Source organism: Mustela lutreola, chromosome 9, assembly GCF_030435805.1.
Source record: "Mustela lutreola isolate mMusLut2 chromosome 9, mMusLut2.pri, whole genome shotgun sequence".
NCBI classification, from domain to species: Eukaryota; Metazoa; Chordata; class Mammalia; order Carnivora; family Mustelidae; genus Mustela; species Mustela lutreola.
This window is the reverse complement of record NC_081298.1, coordinates 125,616,793-125,643,261: the sequence shown is the minus strand read 5'-3', so window position 1 is coordinate 125,643,261 and position 26,469 is coordinate 125,616,793. Positions and strand designations below refer to the sequence as shown.

Below are 26,469 nucleotides of genomic sequence, written 5' to 3'. Positions count from 1 at the left end.
GCCAGAGAGGAAAGCTGTTCTTCCTGTTCCCTGTGGTCCTGTCAGGACATGCGCCCCTCTCCCTCCCTCGGAGCAGGTGCTTTAAGACCCAGAAAAATGACAGCTCCCCTGAGTCACTCCCCTGCCTCCCTCTGCTCACCCCACCGCTCCTGCCTTCCCTCTCACCATCCAGGGTGAAAATGAAGACCACGGTGTCGATTTCTGTGAGGGATGGCAAGATGCACGTCAGGAAGTCCTCTTGGGAGAAGAAGAACTGGGGACCCTGGGCACGAGAAGATGGGGGGCCCCTCCCATGAAAAACTCCCGCACACAGACCTGGGGACCACAGAGAGCCTCACAGGACCTCTCACACAGCGTGTTTGCACACAGATGGAAGAACCGAGGTTCAACGAGGTCAAGTGTTTTGCCCAAGATGATGCAGCAAGTTGAGGGAAGAGCCCTGGACTAGAGCCAGCTTTAGAGGGAGAATCCAGAGCCTTCCGCCCTCCCTGTGCTACCCCAAAGCCTCCCGACCTCTAACCCATATTCCCTTCCCTGGACTGTCTGCCTGCTCTCCTCCCCCACCTGTCCCCAGCGCCCCTCACCTCCCACTCCCTGCACACCTGTCACATTCACAACCTGCCCCATGTCCCGTCATCCCCCCCCCTGGTGGAGGAGCTCCGTCCTCTGGTTAAACATATCACTGTGATCACCAGTGAGAAAGCTGCGGACATCTCAGTAGTCTGGAACGTTTAAGGACAGGGAGAAAGGAATGATGGGTTTTATAGGAAAGATTGATTCTAGGCTTGGGGGAACGTTCATGGGTCTTGAAGGAAAGTGCCCAGAGGGGTGGAGCGTGAGGTGTCACACACATGGGAGGCCACAGCTAAGCGGAGCTGGGAGTGGAGGGACCCAAGCCTGAGTAGGGGTTCACAGCAAGGAGCATTTGACTGAAATGCCTATTCAAATAGGACAGTCTGGACATCGAATGAGGAACCCCCATGGGCTGGGGATGGGGGGAGGAAATCGGTTTGCATTCAGGAGGAGCCAGGAAGAAAGTCTGGACTGAGGTCCCACAGGCACCAAAGCTGTTGATACACTCCACTCCATCCATGATGGCCATGATGCCCAGGGTCTGCCAGCCAACCAGGTACACGTGGCCTTTTTCCTCCACGCTGAGCACGGGCCAGATGTCAGGACACGAGAGGAGATACGGCAGTGAGAAAAGATCAGGGATCAGAGCAAGATGCACACAGCCAAGCACAGGTGCAAACCAACAGAAAGGTTACCGCGCCCTCCACCACGCAGACCTGCTCCCCTCACCGCGTTAAGGAGTCCTCAGGGTCTCCGCTGTTCTCAGGACAGTCCCCCATCCACGCAACCTCCCCACTCCTAATACGTTTCCACACACCTGATGCTGGCTTGCATCGTCAGGGCAGCGATCTTCGGGCTTTGACTCTAGGTCACCTGATGAGCCCGCTCTAATGTCCGCAGGATTTCCAAAAGGCACCTGGGAGAAAGGCCACCAGCTCCCGGGGCGGGCCCAGGGTCCCCTCTAGACAGCATGGGTACCCAGCCCTGCCCAGGGGAAGGCACAATTCCCTGACAACTAAGTTTTGCTGGTCCCTAGCGGAGGTGCGGGGAGTCCTGTCAGAACGCAGGGCAGAGGACAGAAAGGACTTCCGTGAGCAGAACACAAGACCCAACCGAGGCCGAAGGACATGAAGAGAGCGGGGCGAGGAGGACGGGCTCGGAGCGGACGGGGAGGTCAGCGGGGATTCTGGGAGCCAGGCCAGAGACACAGGCCCCCGCAGAAGGAGTTCTTCCTGCACGACCTGGGCCCTCCCCCAGCCAAAGACTCTCTGAAATGAGGTGAGCTTTCGGTGTCCCAGGTGGGCCCAGGGATTAGGTGTCCCAGGTGGGCACAGAGATCAGTGGGACCTGAGAAGCCCAGGGTCCCCAGGAAACAAGTGAGACTTTGTGTGCTAAGAAACCCAGGCCAGCTCTTTTCCCACGGCCCAGGGTGCGGTGGGGGTGGTGGTACTGGGCCTCCGTCTTGCTGCCATTAACCCGTCTGTCTCTGCGTCCGCACTTGCGTACTGGGCCTCCGTCTTGCTGCCATTAACCCGTCTGTCTCTGCGTCCGCACTTGCCATTCCCCAGCCCATACCCACCCTCTCCCTGCCTGACTCTGACTGTGCTCTCCTGCCTCTGAGAGGCTGGGATGCCTCAGTCCACAGTCTTATGGGCGGCCAGTAGCAAGGTTTCCAGCAGGGTCTTGGTGGCACTTCCACCTTTCATCTGGGAGGAGCCACTGAGGCCCTCAGGCTAAGGAGGTGATGACACCCGGGGAGAGGTTGGGAGAGGAAGGAGGATCCTGTTGTTCACGAATTAGTAGCTGCTGGGGATGCGCTCTGGCTAGAGGCTCCTGGCAGATTCGACTTAGTGATTCCTCTGCATGCGCTCTGGTTAGAGGCCACTGGGCCTGCATTCAGCAGGACTGGGGGTGTCCAGTGTGCTATGAGGAAGGCTGGATTGTGGGCTTCACTGAGACAAGCAGAAAGAGGGTAAGGGCCACCTCTGGTCATTTCCATGGCACATTCAGGACTCTAAGGAGGAGGCCACAGAGACTGAGTGTCCCGTTAGCAGGAAATGAGTGTTTTTTGGAGAGGATTTTGTTTTGTTTTGTTTTTTTCAAGAAGTTTCTTCCAACCCAACCCTCCACTTTTTTAATAGTTCGTCAATGCAAACATCACATTTCAGATCCTTTGGAAGGACCAATGAAGCAGCCATTGTAATGGACAGGGATGTAACAGGACACACCAAGCATAAAGAGATTATTGCAAAGAGAATGATCAAATTGGTGACTGAGAAAGGAGATTAAAAGTAAACAACTGCAGATGGGAGGAGAGATGAGCGCCTGAGAGCTGAAAGATTCGGACCTCACACGGGGAGGCTGCCTTCCGCTCTCACAGAAGGAAGAGCAAGGAAAATGTCACACATGGGTCCATCCCTGGCAGAGAGGCCCAGGGGCAGGCACTCGGCTCAGGGCCTTGTCCAGTCAAAGTGAGGGTAGACCACACTCGAGAGAGAAAGAGGAGCACAGAGGCTTGGAAGGTCCACCCAGTTTTTGGAGAGTGATTAGGAAGGCAGAAGAATGAAACTGCTTCCCATTGTTTTAAAGCCCACCTTTGAAATGAAAATGTAAGAGAAACAGAAAGCAATTCACCCTTCCATTCAATCCTCTCTACTCACAGATGCAAAAGAGGTTCTTCAAACGGGAAACCTGCCCTAGATGGGTTAGCTGTTTAATGATGAGGGATTTAGCCCACAGGGTCAGGAGGGAAATACAACATCTTAAGGTGAAGGAGGAAATGGGAAAATAGGATTTGCTTTAGGACATTTTAGTTGACACACTACGCCAGGAATTCAGACAAGACAAAACAAGATCGGAGGCATCCAGGAGGCGGCAAGCATTCCCTAGGTGAGGGTGGGGAGGATCCTACCTCAACAGCAGGACTGAACTGAACCCGAAAGCTTCCTGTTTCCCGGCAGCTTCTGCATGCGCTCCGCTATTTGTCGGAATGCGGAACTCCAGTCTTCTATGGGACATTTCTGGGGCCCACAGAGAGATTGACGTGGGGAGATGGTGAGAATCTAAAGGAAGGGCCGCAGATGAGAGTCAGGATCAAAGACCACATTGGGATTGGGGTCTAAGGTCAACATTCTCCTAGAGATGTGCTTTGGAGCTCAGAGGGGCACCGTGTCCCTGAACTCCAAGGAAAAGGGTTAGTAAAATATTCAGCAATTTAATCCCAGAGTAAAGCGAACACTCAAGTTTAAAGCTCCAGCCTGATACCAGAACTTTCTTGTGCCCCCGTCCTTGCCCGTGTCCCACTGCCATGGCCACAATACCCACAACTCTCTGTAGGCCCCTGGAGGAGTGCCTATCATCAGAATGTCAAAACTGCCACATTATCTTCAGTCTTAAGGTCCATCAGAAGCCCTTCCCATTCCTGGAACTATATTCTGGCCATCTCCCCAAAGAGTGAACCCCTCACTGCCTGAGGGAGGGACAACCGCTCCTGCCGAAGGCATGACGGTAGCATCCAACAAGGCATGACGGTAGCATCCAACAGTTGGCAAACGTTTCTCGAATAAATTAACCACGAACAAAACAATGTGCTAAGGGGAAGAGAGAACATCAGGCTTGTTACCTGCTTAGGTGCAACCATGGACTCTCAAAGAATGCGGATCTTCTGTAGTTGACCTCTACTGGTCAACCCTGCTAGGGGATACCCGGCCACTGACCCACTGCGGCAGGAGCTCAGACAGTTACCTCTGTATAAGGCCTCCCAAGCCTCCCCTCATCATCCCATCCCTGCAAAATGTCCCTTCTCTAGCGTTTGTATTTTCTCATTTGTATTTCCTCGAGGGCAAGCAAATTTCACATATTGCACGCCCATTTTGTAAAAGTGTTCCCTGTCATTTGTCCTCAAACTACTTCAGAAAATCCCTAGAGACCTAAGCAGAGCCTGGAGCCAGGGTTCATTGTGCGGTTTAACACTGAGAATCATCAATATCACCTGGGGAGTTTGGGTTGGTGTTTGTTTGTTTGTTTGTTTTTTGTTTTTTTAAACTACCCATTTCTGGATACCATGCCCACCCTGAGAGTCAGTTTCAGGAGTTCTGGAGTGGAGCCCCAAAATCTGTATTTTTAACATGCTTCCCAGATGACTCTGAAGATCAGCCAAGTTTGGGAGCTGCTGATTTAAGGAACAACTGGAAGAGCTCCACGCCCACATTGTTTGAATCCATCATTTCACTTGGACACAGGGCCTGAAATTAGCATCCACTGCGGCACATACATTTTTGGTGAAAGAGAGTCCTCCATTAAAAGGAGCAGGGTTAAAAGTATCTCAGACTCATTTATATCTTCACATGAATTACGCTACAAGCCTGGAATCTGGGAGTTGAGAAGAGGACCTCAGAAAGCACCCGGCCGCCCCGCCCCCCAGGACCACCACTGCATGTGCAGAGCCGCTCTTGAGGAATCCACAAGCCTTCCCTGGAACATTCCAGTGACAGGAAGCCTTCAGCTTCATCAAGAGGCCCACGCCAATAGTGAAGTCAGCAGAGCTCCCCGCACCTGGCCGGGCACCAGCATCTCCAGGGGTGGTCTCAAAAAATAAGCCATTTCAGGCCTCACCCCAAAGCGACAACATCCGAGCTCTCGCGCAAGGGTCTATGAATCTACTTTCTTCTTGCTTTAACACTCCTGAGGCTGAACATCCAGGGAACCACACCTGAGCACTATCGGTTTCACATGCTGACCTCTGGGATCAAAGCGGCCATCTACATAGAGAATAAGGCGGAGGTGATTTCCACTGAAATCTCCCTTCCCCTCACCTTCCCCCAACAGCAGGGTACATAACCTGCCATCCCTCACAACCCGGGGCCGCAGCTCTTCCTGCCCACGGGTCCTGTCCCCGTGCTTTAATAAACCACCATTTTGCACCAAAGATGTCTCAAGAATTCTTTCTTGGTCATCGGCTCTGGACCTCAGCCCACCAAACCTCACCTAGGTTCTAGAACTTCATCAATTGGGTGGAACAGAGTCCTCAGGAAAGGGGGACAGGGTGGGGTTTGAGTAGCCAGAGGGGGACCCAAGGGGAGCCTAGGATGACAAAGGAGAATGGTTGCTACAATAAGGGAGCTGGGCAAAGAGGAATCAGAGGCCACTCAGCACCCACGGCTCCTTTGAACAGATGCTTCTCTTTGGGGTCCGCATTGTCCCGACCCTATTCTATCTCCTGGGCCTTGTTTTCCTTGTCTCTCCATTCCTGTTTTAAATGTCTGCTTTCTGGTATTTGATGTGGCCTCTGTAAGCTGCCTTCAGTCCTTCCCGAAACAAGAGACTACATCAACCAGTGGACCAAAAAAACGAAATAAAAACAGTAACAAAACAGAATAAAACAAAAACCAACCAAAAACAAAATCCTCATAAGCTCAGGGACAGTCCGTATTTACTCTAATGTTCTGAGATGTGGTGAGTAAGACCATAGCCACCCTGCCCTCCTCTTCGTGGCTGTAATGTAGATTTTGGTTTTGTTTGTTTGTTTTGTTTTGTTTTAAAGATTTTTATTTTTTTATTTGGCAGACAGAGATCACAAGCAGGCAGAGAGGCAGGTAGAGAGAGGGGAAGCAGGCTCTCTGCTCTGCAGAGAGCCCGATGCGGGGCTCGATCCCAGGACCCTGGGATCATGACCTGAGCCAAAGGCAGAGGCTTTAACCCACTGAGCGAGCCACCCACTCGTCCCTGTACTGTAGATTTTGACAGGTTTCCTCTCAGCCTCCCCCAGGGGCCTGGCCCGTCAATGCCTTTCATTACAGTGGGCTCACCTGGCCATGTTCACGGGGCTGAAACCAACCAGGACTGGTAAGAAGGTGCCTGGGCTGTCCATGCCGGAGTCCACCTGGCCTGCCACAAAGGGAGCCTGATGGCAGGGGGAGAAAAAGGGTATGATGAGAGCGCAGGGGTTACTCTAGTGTTTCCTGCGGCGCAGGACCATCAGATTCCCCCGAGTCCTTGTTAGAAATGCAGAGTTCCAGCCCCAGGGAAGATTTACTGGATCTGCCTTGGAAGGGGAAAGCTCCAGGCCTGTATTTTTAACATGGTCCCCCAAGGAAATCCTCTGCATGGTAAAGTTTCAAAACTACTGGACTAAATTGTATGCTCCTTAAGGTCGGTGTCCTGCCCTCCTTGTGTGTCTCCTTCCGCATCTAGCATTGCTCGACCTGTTTCTCTTAGTGAATTGTTAGAATCAGTATACTGCAGTGGTGAGAGAAAATTGGGGACACCAGATCCAGTGCTTGGAATCTTGTTAAAATGCAGATTCAGACTCAGTAGGTCTTGGTGGGGGGCGAGATTCTACATTACTAGCAAATCTTTGGAGATACTGATGTTGCTAAGCAAGGACCATGCTTAAGTAGCAAAGGACAGGTCCAGGGGTCAGCTTCTTATGTAAAGAGCAAGAGAGTAAATATTTTAGGCTTTGGGGCCCCTGTGAACTCTATGCAATACCCAACCCTATCGTTGTAGCGTGAAGTGGCCATAGATCTTATGTAAACACAAATGGCTGTGTCTCAATAAAACTTTATTTACATAAACAGGCAGCAACAGGATGGCCACTGTGGTTTGCTGACCCTGGGACTAGTCCATCTACCTTGCTTGTTGAATGGACTGACACACAGGTATTCTGGAATCGGATCCTTTCCCTGTCATTCCACATTCATGCAGCTGGGTCTCAATTAGTGAGAGTAAAATCAAAATTCCTTGCGTGAACCCTTTCTGTTTTCTAGTACCCACTTCCGCAATCTATTTTCCATGCTGTTCTGCCCCCACCCCCTTCCTCCCTGTAGAATGGATCCCCCCAGGCTGTCTTCACACTCACAGAGAGTCCCACCGAAATGCCAATGACAATCACCCTCTTCTTCCCAGCGACCACCTAGGAGAGGAGGGTGGGTGAGACCGTGCCACCAGGAGGATTCTAGGATATAAACCTTTTGCATGGAGATGTCAGGCTCAGGACTGGGGAAGAGAATGGGCTTTGGCTGGATGGGGACTCTAGTGTCTTTGTGAGAAGGAACAGACAGAGACGTCTGGTTGACTATCAGGGGAAAACACAGACCTTCTTCAGTTCTTCAATCCCGTGCAGGGCACTATCTTCTGTCCCCTCCCTAGATGCCACCACAGACCTAAGAGGACAGACTCAAAGTCAGTGGCACTGGTTGGAAAGCAGAAGATTATGGTATACTAGGGAAGAAAAGGGAATGCATTAAGAGAAGGGAATGATGGAAAGATATCATTGACTGAAACACCTACTATTTGCTGAACACCACAACAGACACTTTTTAGGGCTGGACACTCCAATTCCAACAAGGGCCAGACAGGTGACATGAGTATGTGAAATGGGCCGAGGATAAGGCAATAAGAAATAATGGCGACCAAAGCAAACTGGGCACGATCTCCACCTGAAAGCCTGAAAATTCTATTTCTAGAAAATACTATCCAGGCCATAAAAATATTCACAGGCCAATGTGGCTTACCTGTCACTGCTTGCAATGAGGTAGGTGTAGAGGTTTCTGTCCTAGACCTTTCAAAGCTGGTTGAAGGAGACCTGTCACCGGGGAAGGACACGGGTTAGTGATGAAAGTGAAGGGAGCGGTAACCTTGGATTTTGACAACTAGTGTGAGGATTCCCTCAGGCCAGCGCTTAAGCCAGTCCTGCTTGGAATTTGGCACGTCGAAAGCTACTTGCAGATGACAGCTTGGGGTGCATGGGATGTAGAGACACCCTCAATACATGGAGTGGGGCCCAGGTGGGTTCCGACGATACGAGGTTCCACGGTGAGATCTGTCTTTGAGAAGAGAGGGAGCCAGGCCTCAAGAGGGCCACCTAGGAGCTTAGCTATGATGAGCTTTATGGTCCTGAGGGTTACCCCGAGAAGGCAGAGGAAGGAAAATCGGGGGCCAGGATACTCACCGACATGAGAAACGTCATCCTGCCAGAGTTGCCCCCTCCACTCAGCACCACCAGCTCCCCCTCAGGTTCCTGAGAAAGAAAAATTCCCAGTGTCGCCAAGGCCTAGCTCCTAGCTCAGCTTGGGGGAATCACATTCCTTCTTTGTCAGCAACAGAAGAACTCCTGGGGAGACTCCTTAACCCTCCTTAACCACAAAAGGGAACAGAAAGATGCCTGGATTTGAGAACGAAACTTCATTCTGACTCCTAAATCTGGCTTAGCTACTTACTCCAACCTTACTCATTCCAGAAAGGACGGAGAGCAGCTTTGTATCCAGCAATCACTCAATAAAAAGCAGTGCTACCCAGCAATTATTAGCTGGATATATTTGGGCAAGCTACTGTGATTGTCCTTTGTTTTCCTATCTGAAAAAAAAAAAATGGAAACAATCACACTCATTTCACAGGTTTTTGCAAAGGTAATGAGTGTGAAAGCACAATGTCAATTACAGAGTGTGATGTAGATAATAGTTATTATAATTACTGTTGATTAATAAGATGACAATAAAGAGGCCAGAGGGAGGACTGGGAGAAAGGAGAATGGAGATGGAGTAAAATGAGAAGTGGAAGCCAAGAAAAGAGATCAAGTGGGGAGGGAGAGAAGTTAGGGGGGGAGGAGACAGAGAGACTGTACCTTCAGCACTTCCTGCACTTTGCCAGCCACTTGGACCATGGTGGTCAGAACTGACTCACGATACAGTCTCTGTAGGGAGCAGGTGGGAATCAGAAGCCAAGAAAAGGACAGTGGATTTGGGGGAGGGGGAGGAATGAATGGTGTGGTGGAGGGGCTCTCAGGTCTCAAACACGAAGGACCATTGGCATGGAGCTGGCATCTTTATTTTCAGTGTCCAGGGGATGGTTTTGGGTTACCTGGTATGTGGGCATGACTTGCCCCTCCTCCTGGAAGATCTCAGCATCACATTGTCCCAGCAATGGAACAATTTCCTCGGCATCTGCTTTGTCGAGGTCCTGGGACAGTGCGTTTGACTCCTCTGTGATTGGCAGGGCTGCCTCATACCCAGACCTCTAGAGGGAAGGGGCACAAGGATGCAGACAGGAAGCCCAGGCCTCACTCACGCCTCTGGATCTGGAGGTGGGAGCGGCAGCAGGCACAAGGTTTGGGGACACACACACACACACACACACACACAGCATCCAAGGATTTAGCCTGAACTTGGTACTCTGGGCCTAAAGGGGAAGGTCAGGAAAGAAGATGGGAAGGAGGAGAGGGAAAACAGAAACCCAGGGTGGAGGGAAGTCCAGAAGAGAAATGATTCTAGGAATCAGTGCAGAAGACCAACATGGAGAAGGTGGGATGAGGGAGTCTCACCTCCCACTTGCCAGGCTCTGGGGTCTCAATCGCGTGTTGAAACCATTTTGTGCCTGGCATGGTCTCATGCTCTGGACACCCTGTCGTACCTCCATCTTCAGCTACACAAACGCTTCTGTCACGCTAACTCTGCTTCCAGTTGGCAGGGCCTGATCTGAGCCACAGTGATGATTAACCCAGGTACCCTGGCAACTCCGAGCACCGCCCCCTCTGAGTATCTCTCCCCACACCCTTTCCCTATCAGTGAGCCCCCAGCCCTCTGGGCACCCCAGGGAAGCTCCAGGGGTCCCTCTTTGTATTCATGCACACTGCCCAGCCTCTGTTTTGCCCCATGAAGGGGCAAACCTGAGGTTCATTACTCTTAACCTTTGGAAATAATGACCTCTTCTCCAGAGGACCTGGAGCTCAGAAGTGCAGGGTAATACCCAGTCCCAGGACAATGAGAATCCCTGAGCAGAGGATTCTTCTGGGACAAGGATGAAACAGCAGGCCAGAGATCAGGGTCCTCAGGGACAGCAGAGGTCAGAGGACCTGAGCCGTGGCTTGATCACATGTCCAGAACACACAGTACTCCGGGCCCCTCTTGCTCCATTTCACTCTTTCATCTCCGAAGGAAGGTAACAGAAGCTTTGGAGCCCCAGGGGGACACACGCTGAACTGAATATTACGGGAAAAAAGTGCCACGGAAATAGAAATGCTGCAATGAGAATTAGAAACCAAAGTATCTGCCCTAAATACAACATGAGCCAACAGTTATTTACACTGAACAATGCACTTCTCACATGCAGTATCTCACTGGGTGCCTTCCCACTAAGGAGACCACACTGACACCCTCGTTTTGCAGATGGTAAAGCAGAGGCTCAGAGAAGTTAGGTCGTTGCTGAAGATCAGACAGTTGACAGAAAGGGGACTCCCACCAGGTTGTTACTCCAGATCTCATGAAATAGTTTAAGGATTTATGTTGGTTAAACGAATGAAGTAACTAACACGCTGGTGCAAATTCATGATAATCCCTCGCTCACACAGTGTCATAAGATTTATAAAGACATTCCCCAACATTATCTCACTGGATCCTGCCAACAGCCCTATGAGGTTCTGGACGCTCTGGTTTTAGGAAACCTGACACTTAGACGACGAATTTCTGCACACCAGGCAGGAAGAAGAGCTAAAAACCATAGGTTGCTGCTCTTTATTTAGACTTCCCCGCTATATACCCAGCCTGCTGTCTTAACCGCTGGACTCCAGCTCTTCCTGTGCCCAGACCCCTAGGTGATGCTCAATAGATATTTGTTTAATAAATTAAAGAATGAATGAGAGCGAAGAGAACCAATATCAGATTACCAATGGGGAAGAGATTTAAAAGCTGACGCAGTGTACAAGTGGAGATTTTAGATCAATTATCTCGCCACTCTGTCCCCTCTGGCAGGGGAAGTGGGATTCCTCCTCCAACTTGGCTAATTCCACCCTGGCAGGGAGGGGCCCTCCCGGGAGCCAGAGACCCTCGCACCTGCGCCTCTCCCTACTCGCCCACCCCCCGCCCCTCACGCAGGCTCCTCGGATGGAGCCAGTATCAGAGGCAAGGGGAACCCAATGCTGCCAATGGGAGGGTCGTGGGAGGAGCCCCGGGAGAACGGGGTCGGTGGAGTCGGGGTGAGGGGGATGACGGCGGCGAGAACCCCGGCGGGGCGGGGCGGGCCGGCACGTCCCGGTTCAGCTGCGGCGGAGCAAGCGGGGCCAGCTCTGCAGAAGGCGGCGGCTAGAAGGCCGGGACGGTCACATCCCGCTGCAGGGGCCGGCGGAGCGGCCGCACTGCCTCCCGCACCGGGACTCTGGCCAGCAGACAGGCCGCGCCGGCACCGCCCCCCGCTCAGGGAGAGACTACGCGGCCCGTCGGAGCTCTGGGGTCCCCCGCAGCCCCGCGGCCCGCTCCCGCTGCGCCTCCGCCTGCCCTCTGCCCGCGCTGTATGTATGAGTGAGGAAACCGAACTCAAAAACAGATGCACTAACACCCTGGGGATGGGGACAGGGTCAGGGAGAGCCTCAGTTGGTGATCTGCCCAAGACTGAAGGATCCCGTAATCTCCTAGAGGGTAATGACACTCCCACAATCTCAGGCCTGGTGCCCATCCTCTTTCCACTGTCAGCAGGGCCAGAAGGTAGGTCTCTTGGGGTCTGTGCCCCTGGACCTGGGGAATGGCTATCAGATGGGATATGTCCTTCCATCCCCCGGGTCCGGGGGACAGACACTTGTTCAACTGTATCCCACTAGGTCCCAGATGGGCCCCCATTGCACCTGCATCAGGACTCTCGGCATCCCCAGCTGCCTTCACATCTTGCCTCTGGGTCTCAAAGGGGGAGGGTTCTTTGGGTACTCCCCCTCCCCCAGCAACTCAAAGGAATTGTCTGGGTCTGGAGGCAGATGCTGCACTGCACTACTCCAATGTCTTCCACGGAGTCTCAGGGGCTCCCCGTCTCACCTGGTGGCCCCTCAGCTGCTGGTGACCTCACCCCTTGGACATTTTTCCAATAAATGTTCTTGGACAAACTGGAGATGACTGTTTGGGATACTGTACAGTAAGCTGAAGACACTTCCCCACTGTCTCTCCCTGACCACAAGGGCCTCTCACACCACCACCAACTCGACAGGAGCACTAACATTGTTTTAAGGTGTTTGTTTTGATTCTGTAGCCTTGAATGGGTGGGGAGAGGACAGAAATGGGAGTAGAAAACTAGAGCCCTGGTTCCTTTTGTTTTGTTCAGTGAGAACCGGGGAGAAGGAAAAGAATGGGAGGTATATAAATTCTCCTGCATCCGTGGAAACGAAGGTCATACCACATGAGAGGGGCCGGTAACCTTTTTAAGTTCACTGCCCACATTGACACCCAAGCTTTTCACCATTGATTCCTCTGACTCCTCCATCAACCTCAAGTAAATTTCCAGAAAGGGACTGAACCGTGTTTTGAGACAAATGAAAGAGAAGCTCCGCTAATGGATCCTTCAGTGCCACGTGCTCCTATCCTGTGCACTCCTGTACTCCTAGTCTTTCCCGCACTCACTTTTCCTTTTCTTTCTGTCTGCCTCTGTCTCGCTGATTCGGTCAAAGTCAATAATAACTGTAAAGTGTATATGACTTTATATTCACTCTCTGCCACTATATCCAGAGGAGGAGGATGGAAATAAAACTGAAGGGTTGGAACTCCCCTGTCAAAAGACTTATACTTTGGGCTCTGGGGCTACTTCCTTCCTGTGAAAATAGAGGCTTTCCTCTACTGTTTCCTAAATTCCAAAGGGGGGTGGGGGGGATGGTGCCAGTGAGAGAAAAACCACTGTTTTTCCAGAGGAAACCACTGATCTTTCCAGAGCAGGTGTATCAACGCTCCTTTTCTGCATCTCAGCCTCTCTGGCATGTTTCAAGAATTCTGAAAGGGACCCCAATCCAAACAGATCAAGAAGTCATTATCCTTTTTACCTCACCAAGCTCCAATCCCACGTATCACAAGACTTAACTTCATCCTATCAGATAAGCCCCGTTCTCATTTGCCCTCCGCCTTGAACCACAAAAGCATCCAGATCTGGGCAGCAGTCTTTGATCCACTGCTACCCAGTTCTGCAGTAGTACCTCTCACTGGCCACTGGCGCGGAAACACTCACATCGCAGACTCTGGACACCTCATCTCTTGGGATGGAAGTGGCACGGGGTATAGAAGCATGGCATAGATATAGGGAGCTACGAGTTCAGAATATAAAGGCTGTTTCAATGCATCAGCTCTGGGTTGAATCCCAGTTACATCCTTTACTGTTCATTTGTTAAGGGACCCCTCTAATCCCGAGTCTCCTGGCATGAGAAATGGAACTAATAATGCCATCCCCTTCAAAAGCTGTCTTTGAGATTAAATGAGATAATGCATCTACAACCTTTTGCAGGGTACCTGGCAGACGCATCCTGAGGATTCGGTTAGCTATCATTATTAACTTCTGATACCCCGTGCACATCATAAAGCCTATCTGGGTTCAACCCGGGCTGCTGCAAAACGTATGAAAGCAACCGCCCTGCCTTCTTCCAGGGTTGTAAGGATTAAAAGAAGTGTTCAGCCACACTTCACTCACAATCCAGGCGGGAGTAAGACCGAGATGCCATAGGACCTCGAGTTTGCGGAGGGCTCGTGGGCGTGGCTTCAGCTTGAGTTTGCAAGCGCGACAGGATTGGTTGAAGAGAGGATTCGCGTCCTCTCGGTCCCGCCCTAGACCTCACTGCGCCTGCGCACGTTCTCTGCTTCACAGCGAAGCTATGTGGTGACTTTTCGAAGTGTGTCTCGCTGTACTCGCGTCAGCGTTAGCGTCAGCGACAGCGCGTCAGCGGCAGTCGCTGCGGCAGCGTTACGGGTTGTCCAGGTAACCACGGGAGTTGTCGCTGATTGGTGGCATCCGAGAGACAGGTGTTCCTCTGGCAGTTGAAGCACCTGAGGACCCTGCTGAGCCCTCAGGTGAGGAGTTGCGTGCCTCTTCCCTCCCCCGCCAGCCTTAACGTTCCCAGAGAAGTGGGGGAACTGAAATCTCACGATGGTGAGCGCCTACTGTATGCGGAATCTCTGCTCGGTCGGTAGTGTGCAGTGCAGTAGCAGGACGGACCGCTAACCGCGGTAGCTTTCGTCCGTTTCCTTTGACATCAGTTGTGTACGAGGCCCGGTGCTGGGCGCACATGGAAACAGCGAACCTATGTCTGCGCCCGGATAAACGAGCGCTTTAGGTAAAAGCCCCAAAGACGGAGTGCGGAAGACCTCACGTTCGTTCTGATGATGAAGATCTCAGATTCGGAAAAGGCTGGGCACCGGGAGAGGAACCATGCTGAAGAGAGGCTGGGTTTTGGAGCTAGGAGACCAGCTTTCAAGTCCTAGTGCCAGCTGCACTTTCAATAAATGGTCCAATCCCGCTGACCTGAAGCCCTCGGCACACAGTCTCTGAGCGCCCACCCAGCGGCTTCATTGGGAAAATGGGAGTAACAATGATAGCAACCTGAGGGGGTTTGGGGGAAGAGTTCGCAAAAGCCTTCGCGAACTAAAAAGCCCTGTAGAATCTGATAGACGAGAGAGAACATTCAAAATAAAAAGGATAGACTCAGACAAAGCTAATGATAGTATCTGCCATTAGTGAATGTTTGCTATGTAGCCAGACAGCATCATTTAAAGAGTTAGGATTGTGGTTTGTGGAGTCAGACATACGGGGATATAAATCTTGGTTCCACCCCCTTAGGAATGTGTATGTAAATTTGAGCCAATTACTTAACTTTTCTGAACCTCAGGTTCCCCATCTGTAAAATATGCATAATCATCTCTGTCTCAGCGTTATGAAGTAAAAGGAAAATGCATATTGAGCATCTATCAAACTGCCTAGTCTATGGATAGATCTTGTTAAAGGTTAGTTATTATTCTATTCCCGGTCCCCATTGAATCCTCAGGCAGTGCTATGAGGAATGAGGAAGGCTTCACAGTGAATGTGGTATTAGGAGAATAGAGGGAAATTAGAACAAAAGAGAGAAGTGCTCATTGCTCAGGAAACTGCCCCCGAAATTTTAATTTAAAAATTCCTTTACCCTAATGGAATAATTGGAAGTGAAAATCCCCTTCAGTCTTTCAAAATAAGATGTCATGATGCAGGGTAGGGCAAAGGCCCAGGATTGGCAAAATGATGAAGGAAGATGATGAGCTAGGAAACGAGGAACCCTCAGCCCTTCAAACCTAATTTAATCAAGCGGTGGATGGGGGGGTAAAGGTGGTGGTGTGGCTATTTTCTGACTCTGAGGATTTTCATGGAGGGGAGGGGGAAAAAAGGCCTTTTAAACCTGGGACTTTGGAGGTACCTGGGTTAGGAGTGACAAGTAACAAAGTTTCAAACCAGAGCTCTGGAGCCCTAGTAATTAATCACACAATTGGAGCAGAGGCTAAATGTTTTATTTCAAGGAGGGAAGTCCCTAGTGCAGAACCGTTGAGGACCAGGTGGTGGACAGACGTAGAAGAGAATAATCGACTGGGAGATGATCACTTCAAAATTGGACATCTGAGCAGTGCATAGTTTGGTGGGGGTGATTAAAAAAAATAAGCTGGTGGCACTTTCATCTTAAATCTCAACTCTGATTGTTTTACTCCCCATTCCAGAACTTTCACTGTCTTTTTCCTACCAAATAAGCCTAAACACCTTGGCCAAATTTCAAAGTTTTTTTGCGCTGGCCTCCCTGTTTTTCCTGCCTTACTTCTTCTGTTCTAGTTGCAAGATAGTTTCAGCTGTATTAAATTACTGTCTCTTAATGAGATTTGCCTTTGCTCCTATCATTCCTTCTACTTCAGATAACTTCCCCCATTTAACTACATCCAATTCTTCAAACCTTAAAGTCGGTCATTTAAACATAAAACGATTTCAGATTTCAGGCTTCTCCAAACTATCATCGTGCTTTGTACAGGCCTCTCTAATGGGATTTTTCCTGTTTGCACATGTTATTAGCCTGGGGACAGGGACCGTATTTTGCTCTTTGTCTTCCTCTTAGCCCCTGACTACATGCCTTTCTCAGTGTGGTATTCAAAAAATATTGAATGAGGAGTGCCTAGGTGGCTAACTCATGAAGTGTCTTCAGCTAGGTTATGATCCAGGGTCATGGGATTGAGTCCCACATTGGGCTCCCAGCTCACTGGGAAGCCTGCTTCTCCCTCTCCCGCTCCCCCTGCTTGTGTTCCCTTTCTCGCTGTCTCTCTGTCAAATAAATAAATAAAACCTTTAACAAATAATATTGAATGAAAAAAATGTATATATTGAATGAATGGCCGAATACCAGAACCTATTAAAAAAAAAAAACTTATCAGACCAATTGATTTTATTTCAGTTGAGCTATGAGGGAGCAAGGCCATTGCAAGGGCCCATCGGTACACTTCATTCTGTGAGTCACCTCGATGTGTATTTGCATTATGGGTTTCTAAAGCACCTTGTTCTCCTGGGCCAGAGGTTTATAGCTGTGGAGACCAGGGTACATCTTTTGTTTTAAGGACTATGATGTGGAGAATTGACCAAAGTCACAGTAGAGCTAAAGGAACCAAAATTCTTTTGTCACTCTAGACGAACAGCTGCGCTTATTTTTGCCCCCTCAGCCTCTGCAGGATGGAGCTGCAAAGGTGACTTGCATGGCTTGGTCCTAGAACAATGCCAAGTTTGTGGTCTGCACAGTGTACCGAGTGGTGGTGCTATATGATGAACATGGGGAGCGGAGAGATAAATTCTCCACCAAACCAGCTGACATGAAGGTGAAGAGAGTACTCTGTGTGTCAACCTGTTCATGGGGTCTATAGTCTCATTGGAGACTATAATATGGAAGATGGGGTGGACTGGTAGCAGGGAGCCCAGGTAGGGTAATGTTTGACACAGAAGCAGGATTTCTTGGTGAGACAGAGTAATCTCTTCCTCTTCTTCTTCCTCTTCCTCTTCCTTTTAATTCACTCACTTGTTTAGTTCCTCTGGGAAAGGAATTCTCTCTGGTCATGCAGATGGCACCATTGTTAGGTATTTCCTCGAAGATGAAGGCCCTGGAGAGTCACGGGTAGGACGAAAGGATGCTGTGAGATGGGGGTAAAGAAATCCAAGATCCCTCCTAGGGGAGGTTGAACATTAAGATTGAGGTGGTTGGCGGGGGCACATTTAGATGCATTCACAGAGAAGATTTTTATTCGGGAGGCCACAGCTTAATATTTGTGGCAATGAGGAATCGAGGGGATAGGATTCTGAGAGTAAGGGAAAGTGAAAATTATTATCTATTTAAAAAGTGTATTTATATGTATAAATCATTTAAAAAAGTCATTCTCAAGAGAGGAAAGGGAAAGGGTGGGGGATACAAGGAATGTTTATGTTTTACCTGATGTAATTCTCTATTGTTTGAAGAACTTTCCTTATGAATTACTCTTAGAGGGGTGCCTGGCAGGCTCAGTTGGTGGATCATGTGACTCTTGATCTCAGGGTTGTGAGTTTGAGCACCACATTAGGTGTAGAGATGCCTTAAATAACTAAAATTTAAAAAAAAAAGAAAGAAAGTAACCCCTTTCTGCCTGGATGGCTTTCTGCAAACTAGGAAAATTCTGGCCTTAGCCTACAGCACTCTCCTCCTGAAACTAGAGAATCTCTTCTTCCCTTTTGACTCCAACCTAAAAATATGACATTAAAGGCAGGAAAGAGAAATTCGTACTTTATTGGAAGCCAAAAGAGTTTAAAAAAAGAATTACTCATGTAATAATTAAATTTATTTCTTCTGTAAAGAAAGAGTTGTATGCTCCATGTGGACCTACCCAGTGTTAGATCATGTAGGATATGTCCCTTTGGGGGCCTTATAGGTGTTTACTAAAGAACTCAACATACAAGCCTTTTGAGGTTTCCTCTTGCGGACAATGTCAGATGTGTGTGTGTATGTCATACATACGTGTGTAAGAGTATAAAACCTAAAGACAGTTTGTGAAGTTGTCTAGATTAGGATGTGTTTGGGTGGGAAAATGTTGGAAGATTTATACAGGGTATAAATTTTTCCTAGAAAGGAAGAACCTCTGGCTGAGGCTGTCAGAGTCAGAGCGATTGGAACCCTTTACTTCTGTCTTAGGGGAAGTCGGTTATCCACCCATGCCCGCCCTATGCCTTGGCTTGGGCAACCAACAGCATCCTGGCTGCAGGCTGTGATCGCAGAATTGTAGCCTATGGAAAGAAAGGCCGCATGCTACAAACTTTTGATTACAGCCGTGACCCTCAGAAGCGGGAGTTCACCACCGCTGCTGCAAGCCCTGGGGGCCAGTCTGTTGTGTTGGGAAGTTATGACAGGTGGGTCCCTTTCCATGTGCATCTTCTGCCTACTTTCCCTGTGTACACCTTGCTCTAGCCCACTTATTTTCAACCAGAGTGGGAGAATGGTTGGAAAGCAAGTATAGGTTTGAAGAGATCCTCAGGTTTTAATTCACTCACTTCCCTTTTCCTGCTCCCACCATCTGTTGGGACTCTGGCAGTTCCACAATACACCAGGATTTTGTGTCTCTGTGCCTCTGCCTGGGACTCCACAGTGGAATTCATCTCCACTCTCTTTGTATTACCGTTGCCTCTTTTCAGACCACTGGCTCAGTGTTTGTCGCATGATATTTACACTTTGGTGTTTATAGTTAACTGGCTAAACTGAAATGCCCATGAGAAGAGGGCCTATTCGTTTTTGGGTTTTTTTTTGTTTTGTTTTTTGTTTTTTTGAAATCTCCAGTGCCTAAATTAGCATGCAGTACATAATGTATGCTTAAGTGTTTGGTGAAGGAAGGAAGGAAGGAAGGGATGGATGATGGAAGGGTGAATTAAATAAATAAAATAAATAAAGGGCCCCGGTCCCCTCACATCAGCTTTATTAGTCCTGTCCTTTTATCCCCTTCGATGTCATCTGGGTCTCTTCCTTCGGTTTTCTGTTTCTTTTCCTTCTTTCTCCCTTGCTAACAGCTCATTTTTCTCACCAGCCATGATCTCCTTTTGTTTTCCCCACTCCTATCGCTCTCACCCCATTTTACTTTTGGCTTGATTTTCCCACCTTCCTTCCTTTGAACCTTTGTGTCCTCTCCTATGAGATTCCCTAGCATGTGTGTTCTCTCTCACTTCCTCTCTTCTCTACTACAGCGAGACTCATTGCCTTCTGTTACACACCCATTTCCACCCTTTTGCTCAGTTTCCATCTCTTCTGAAATCCACCTCCTTAATTTCAGACTTCGGGTACTCAACTGGAGCCCTCGAAGAAGCATCTGGGAAGAGGCAAAGCGCAAGGAGATTGCCAACGTATATACCGTCACTGCCTTGGCCTGGAAACGGGAAGGCTCATGACTCTGTGCGGTGCGTTTTACTAGTAATCCCTTTCTGCCTGGGTGCCTTTCTCCAAACTAGGAAAAATCCGGCCTTAGCCTAAAGCACTCTCCCTGAAACTAGAGAGTCTCTTCTTCCCTTTTGACTTCAACCTAAAAATAGGACATTAACGGCAGGAAAGAGAAATTCACACTTTATGGGAAGCCAAAAGAGACAAAGAATTCTGTAGGCGGGGCTGATTTCTCCCTTTCCTCCCATCACTATCCTGGCGTCCTGTGAGTGCCACCTCTTTCCATCTGGTACTTCCCCAAACTGCCAGCCCTTTTACTGCTAACTCTGTCCTAGATTCTAGAACTTGGGTTTCAAGGGTGTCTCCAGATATCCTTCTGATGCCTGTTACCTTTTATGTTGTCGCTTTCCCTTCTAGGGCACACTCTGGTGGAGTGGAACAGTTTGACTGCTGCCTCCGGAGAAGCATTTACAAGAATGAGTTTGAGTTGACATGTGTGGGACCTAGCCAGGTCAGCAGCTGATAGCCTGCTGCACCAAAATCTCCTTCTGGACACTGCCACAGTGCCAAATTGAACCCCTGGCAGAGCTGTTCTGGAGAACAGAGTGTATCAGGCAACTCTTTGGCAACTTTCCTGCTATAGCCCTTCCAGCTTACTGTAAAAAAGATTTAAACACCAAATTGAAGGGGTACAGAGATCGCCACTTCCATCTTCCTGATTTAAAACTTTACTACCTGGGGCGCCTGGATAGCTCAGTCTTAAGTGTCGGACTCTTGATTTCAGCTCACGTCATGATCTCAGGCTTGTGAGATCAAGCACCCCGAGGGGCTCCACGCTGGGCATGGAGTCTGTTGAAGATTCTTTCTTTCCCTCTCCCTCTGCCCCACCCGTGTCTCCATCCCTCTCTAAAACAAAACAGAAAAAGCTTTATTACCTGTATGTTGTTAACTGGAGAGTTTAGAATTACGCAGGTGCATGACATTGCTTTAGGGCCTCTGAACTCACCGTGTATGACATTGCAAGGTAATTTCTTAGTTCCTGAGCCCACTTTTCTGTTTTCTCTCCCTTTTCCTTTTTTCCTTCCATTTATTATTCATTGATCCCTTCATTCTTTTTCTCTTTTTTAAAATTTTGTTCACTTATTTGACAGAGTGTCCGCACAGGAGCAGGGGAACGCCAGAGGGAGAGGGAACACTCGGATATGGGGCTGAATATGGGGCCTAATCCCAAGACCCCAAGGCAGATGCTTAATCAGCGGAGCTACCCAGGCGCCCCCTCTTTTTTTTTTTTAAGATTTTATTTTTAAATAACTGTACACCCCACATGGGGCTCAAACCCACAACTGAGATCAAGAGTCGCATGCTCCTCTGACTGAGCCAGCCAGGCACCCCAGTTCTTTCATTTTCTGTCCATTCTCTATACATGAGCACTGTTAGGACCGAGAATACAAAGATAATTGTCTGTATTCTGTTGTTCCTTAATCAGGATCATTTTAGCAAAGAGGTATATGAAATGACAGTATGATCAGTATACACCACGATGAAGTAATCACAAAGATTTTCACAAGAGGTACTGGAAGGTAAGGAGAGTGATTAGTTTTACCCCGTATGTATTATATATTAGCATTGAAAGAGATAATCTCTGTGTGAATGGGAGGTGTCATTTTTACCAACAAGAGCCTAGGCTAGGTGAGGAAACAAGAGACTACCTTTGTTTAACACTATAGAGGTGGACACGGCAGGTTCACCCCTCTTTGGGGTTGAGGGAAGCCTCAGGGAGCTCAGACTTGTACCTTACCAAGGTGATTGTGAAGAACTTGTCATCGGGGACCTGGGTGGTACTCAAGTCACACTATGGCTACGAGGTGGAAGAGGTGAAAATCCTCAGAAAGGAATGTTACCTGGTGGCCCACACATCAGACACGCTCCTGCTGGGGGACCTGAACACTAATCGCCATAGTGAGGTAGGAATCCCAGGCGAAGGGGCGGGGAATGGAGCATCGTGAGCTGCTACTTCCTGGGAGCCCGGGTCCTTAAGGGGGAAGATCTCTAAGGAAAAGCTCTAAGATGCTGGCGTTGGGGACCTGGTGGACCTGGGAGTGAGACCCTGGAGATTTAGAATCCTGGAATGGGAATTCCCACTGTTGGACTGTTTTTACGGCATCTCTCAGAAGCCTAGAAGCCTAGGGCAGAATGTGACACAGCACCCCACTTGTGGAACATCAGGGCCTTCCTACACTCCTTCTCTCTGACCCCTACCCTGTCCTTCTCTCAGCGTTGTCCTGGATACTTACCCACATTGTTCTTATGTCCTCTCCCTCTTTTACGGGTGGCTTGGCAGGGATCTGGTGGCAATGAGAAGTATTTCTTTGGAAATGAAAATGTGAGTAGAGCTTGATTGACTGACCATCACATCTCAGTCAACCTTCTAGCTAAGAGAGAGCAGAGAAAGAAAGGAGGGCGAGATAGGCAGAGGAACAGAATAAAGAGAATAGTGGGGGTCACTTTGCACTGGCAAGACATCTCCCTCTACTACTGTTGACCGTGCAGACTTCCTCATGCAAACTTCCCACCACGTGACAGTCCCTTCATCCCCAGGTGTGCATGATCTTCAATGCTGGAGAGCTAACCCCGGTGGAATATGGGCGTCATGATACCTTGGGTTCTGTGCGTACTGAATTCATGAACCCCCACCTCATCAGGTAACCCCACAAGGTACTCTAAATTTTTGAAACCCAAAAGAAGTCCCTTCTAACCTCTAACTCCTGTATCCTCAAGATTAATCTAAAAACTTCGTCCCCTATGGTACTTTGGGCCCTTGCTCAACATCCCGATGACCCAAGTTCATTCTGCCTTACCTCACCCTTCGTGTTTCAGTGTCCGTATTAATGAGCGGCGTCAACGAGGGATGGAAGACAATAAGAAATTGGCTTATCTTGTCGATGTTAAGACTATTGCTATCGGTAAGCCTCTCTCATAATTCTGATAACAAAACAGGGGTTTATAGATGCTTCCATATCACAGGGGTATGTAGAGTGGAGAATGCAGGAATCTGAGAGGCACCAGGTAAATGTATGGCCCTGCTCTCACAGAGGATGTGGGAAGTGTTCTAATCCACGTGTGCGAGTCTGTGTCTAGCTGTAGAGATACACATATGCTGTTACGCATATCAGCTTGTCCCTGTAATTCTTCATGTTCTTTAGGCATGTACCTTAGGGCTAGGAATTGTGAACTGTAGAGCAGAACCATCAGTAAATTTTTGAACTTTCCTGTTTAGACTTAGGGCATAGGATAATGGACTGTTTGAACCAGAAGGGGACTTATGTTCTGTAGAGTTTGACATTGGTAGCCAGTGAGGACAAAATTTATTTGAATTTCACAAGTGTTCACATAAATAAATAGATCTTATTTTACATATTAGTAATTTACTCTGGGGACACGTAGGTGGCTCAGTCAGTTAAGAGCCTGCCTTCGGCTCAGGTCATGATCCCAGAGTCCTGGGATCAAGTCCCACATCAGGCTTCTTGCTCAGCAGGGAGCCTGCTTGTCCCTCTGCTTTCTGCTCTTCCTGCTTGTGCACTCACTCTCTCTGACAAATAAATCAGTAAAATCTTTAAAAAAAATTAACTGTATCATGAAATGTTTCAAGCATAGAAAAATGTATTTAGAGCAGCACAGTATTCCCTATGATGTATAGAGAATAGCATATCCATATAGCGTCGTTAAGAACAAGGGTCTAGAGTCAAACGTCCCCACTTCTGCAATTATACCTGTGCGATCTTAGGTCAGTTTCTTAACCTTTCTGTATCTCAATTTCCTCATCCACAAAATGGGGATAAAAATCGTACCTACCTTATATGAAAAGCACTTAGACTAATGTCTGGCAAATAATAAGCAGTTAATAAATGTTAGCTATTAATAATATTATTGTTACGTGTGTACCAATTCCTAGGTTTTTTTTTTTAAGATTTTATTCATTTATTTGACAAATGAAGATATCAAGTAGGCTGAAAGGCAGGCAGAGAGAGGAGGAAGCAGGCTCCCCACTGAGCAGAGAGCCCGATGCAGGGCCCGATCTCAGGACCCTGAGATCATGACCTTAGCCGAAAGCAGAGGCTTAAACCCACTGAGCCACCCAGGCGCTCCTAGTTTGTGATTTTTGAGGTCTCGTTTAAGAAGTTTCCCTGGGGCACCTGACTGACTGAGCCAGAGGAGCATGGGACTCTTGATCTCAGGATCGTGAGTTTGAGCCCCATGATGGGTGTAGAGTTAAAGAAAGAAAGCAAGAAAGAAAATTTTTAAAACAGAAAAGGTTTCCTACTCCCTCCTATATTTTAATATTTTTAGATTTTGCTTTTCACCTGGAATTAATTTTTGTGCATAATGTGGGTGTGGCTCATATTTTACTTTTTCCATGTTGAACCGTTTATTGGAAATCCGTTCTGTACTCACAGATTCGTAATGTCCCCTCTTATAAATCAAGTTTCCAAATACATATGGGTCTGTTCTTAAGATACTTTTACAGTTCATGAGCTTTATGTTTCACATCCACCTGTTGAGTTGTAATGGAAATGGTGTAGTGTGGCGGCCCATGTTCCAGGGGCAGTAATGAGCTATGAGACTTTGGACAAGTCATCCCACTACACAGGGCTCGTCTTCAATAGTATACAACATAACAGAGTTCTTCTCTTACCTTTTTTCATTAGTGACCCCATGAGGATCTAATTAAAATCATAGATCCAGGGGTGCCTGGGTGGCTCAGTTGGTTAGGCGACAAGCAGGGCAAGTACCAGGAGGCAGAAATGTGAGCCGTGTCCCCAGAGGCGGCGTGCGGGGAGAGGGGTGCGTCTGAAGATGCTCGCCGTCTGCCTAGAGGGCAGTGATGCAGGAGTCTGGGTCAGGAGGCCCCGGGTTTCTCTCCCCTTCCCAGGCTCTACGTGACAGTGGAAGAGCCTGATCTTGCCATCACCATGTTCAAAAAGCACAAGCTGGATGATGATATGATCCGCCTGGTAGGGAAGCACCACCCAGATCTCCTCAGTGACACACACCTACGCCTGGGCAAGGTGAGCCCTTCTCCGGTCTCGGCCATCTATTCCCCAAACAGGCCCCACGTCCCCCTCGCCCCATCCTGACCCTCCTTTCCCCAGGAGCTGGAGGCTGAAGGCCGACTGCAGGAGGCCGAGTATCACTACCTCGAGGCTCAGGAGTGGAAGGCAACAGTGAACATGGACCAGTCCAATGGGCTTTTGGAGGAGGCCTACCGGGTAAGGAGTCCAGGTCACTCTGGGGACACGCCTGTCCCTCTTCCCCACTCTCAAGTGATGCATTCTGAACTGGTCGTGGGTCTCTTTGAAAAACACCCATACCAACAGGCAAAATTTCACATGTGGTAGGAGGGGTCTGTGGACTACCTGAAGTCCATCCTTGGACCCTGAGCAGGCTATGGCTAATAGACCCCAATACTGAGCCGTCTCCCTATTCTAGTAGAAAGACCTGACCTTTGTCAACGCTGCAGTCCAGTCAGAGAGGGGAAGGGAGCAGCCCTGTGGCCCTGCATGGGAGGATTGCCAAATGGCTTTGCTTCACAGGTGGCCAAGGCTCACAGAGGAGCTGATGCCCACAAGCACGTGGCCTATCTGTGGGCAAAGAGCCTGGGAGGAGCATCCTCAGTGAGACTGCTCACTAAGCTCGGACTCCTGGCAGCTGCCGTGGACCATGCCACCGACAACTGGTGAGGCCCCACGGCTTCTCTCCCCTGGACCCTTTCGAGACAGAGCCTCTACATAGACAAGGAAAACGGCTGTATAGCTGAGAAGTGTTTCTGAAAATGGAGGCAGGAGTGAAGAAATCCTTGGAAGAACGTGATGGAGAGGCAAGGAGTGAATCAGTAGCTCTGTCCCTGTTCCCCGGGGGCTCAGAACAGTGTTTAGCTGTTCTAAGAAGATGGAAAGTGATCCGCGTTTTTCCTTCTTTTTCAAAAAGACCTTTTAAAGCAATTACTATAGCCAGTGTGGGGCTTGAACTCAACCCCAGATCAAGGGTCCCTCATTCTGCAGACTGAGCCAGGCAGGTGCCCCAGAGAGAAGAGCTTTTAAAGTGAAGGTGCACTAAGCCAGTAATTGACTTCTGAGTAACAGAAGTGGGCTTCTGTTAAATGCAAAAAGAGCTTTTCTTAAGCAAATGTTACAAAGACCAGTAATAATCCTGCATGGAGTCAGATGGCTGAGGGTAGTCAATGTTTTAGAGAGACAGTTTTTCTGCTAGTATAAATGTGGCTCAGGAGGAAGTGGTGGAGAACCCAGAGCCCTCGCTCCCGAGGCAGAGTAGTGCTGGGAGGCTCACTGCGGTCCCCTGCCTCGCGCCCATCCCATTCCTTTATGCCCACTGGTCGCAGGAAGCACAGGCTTTTCCAAGTGTCCCCTGACCCCGTCCTCCTTTACGTGTCTGTGTGCTTCTGTGTCACTTCACATGGGTTGTCTTCTCAGTCTGTCCTTTCCCTCCCCTGGCCCCGTCTCTACCCTATTTGTATTCTCTTGCCCTGCTCCGCCTCTTATAAAATGAAAGTACTGAGTAGGCAGACCTTACCTACACCTTCCATTTCAGCTCATTTGAATTTGCTTTTGAACTCTCCCGGCTGGCCCTCAAGCACAAAACCCCTGAGATGCATCTCCGACATGCTCTGTACCTGGAGGATGAGGTATGGATGTGCTCCTCCTCCCTTG

General features: G+C 49.1%; 2 protein-coding genes across 9 annotated transcripts in view; both read left to right on the top strand.

The window, feature by feature from the left end:
* The first annotated feature begins 14,171 nt into the window (after window positions 1–14,171).
* Window positions 14,172–19,764, top strand: LOC131807256 (intraflagellar transport protein 172 homolog). Its single transcript, XM_059132421.1, has 4 exons — window positions 14,172–14,375; window positions 17,034–17,177; window positions 18,515–18,729; window positions 19,641–19,764. The coding sequence occupies exons 2-4, from the start codon at window positions 17,172–17,174 to the stop codon at window positions 19,753–19,755; spliced, it is 336 nt and encodes a 111-aa protein (XP_058988404.1). The 5' UTR covers window positions 14,172–14,375; window positions 17,034–17,171; the 3' UTR covers window positions 19,756–19,764.
* The window catches only part of LOC131807248 (intraflagellar transport protein 172 homolog), a 24,107-nt gene continuing 17,384 nt past the window's right edge, over window positions 19,747–26,469 (top strand). For 2 of the 8 annotated variants that reach the window (XM_059132395.1, XM_059132388.1), the window contains exons 1-9: window positions 19,747–19,764; window positions 20,162–20,255; window positions 21,231–21,324; window positions 22,343–22,446; window positions 22,622–22,707; window positions 24,675–24,810; window positions 24,895–25,011; window positions 25,336–25,478; window positions 26,351–26,444. In XM_059132395.1, the coding sequence (XP_058988378.1) occupies window positions 24,715–24,810; window positions 24,895–25,011; window positions 25,336–25,478; window positions 26,351–26,444 (450 nt within the window). In that variant the 5' untranslated portion in view covers window positions 19,747–19,764; window positions 20,162–20,255; window positions 21,231–21,324; ... (1 more) ...; window positions 22,622–22,707; window positions 24,675–24,714. The other 6 variants (XM_059132389.1, XM_059132390.1, XM_059132393.1 and 3 more) reach the window with 6 other exon arrangements.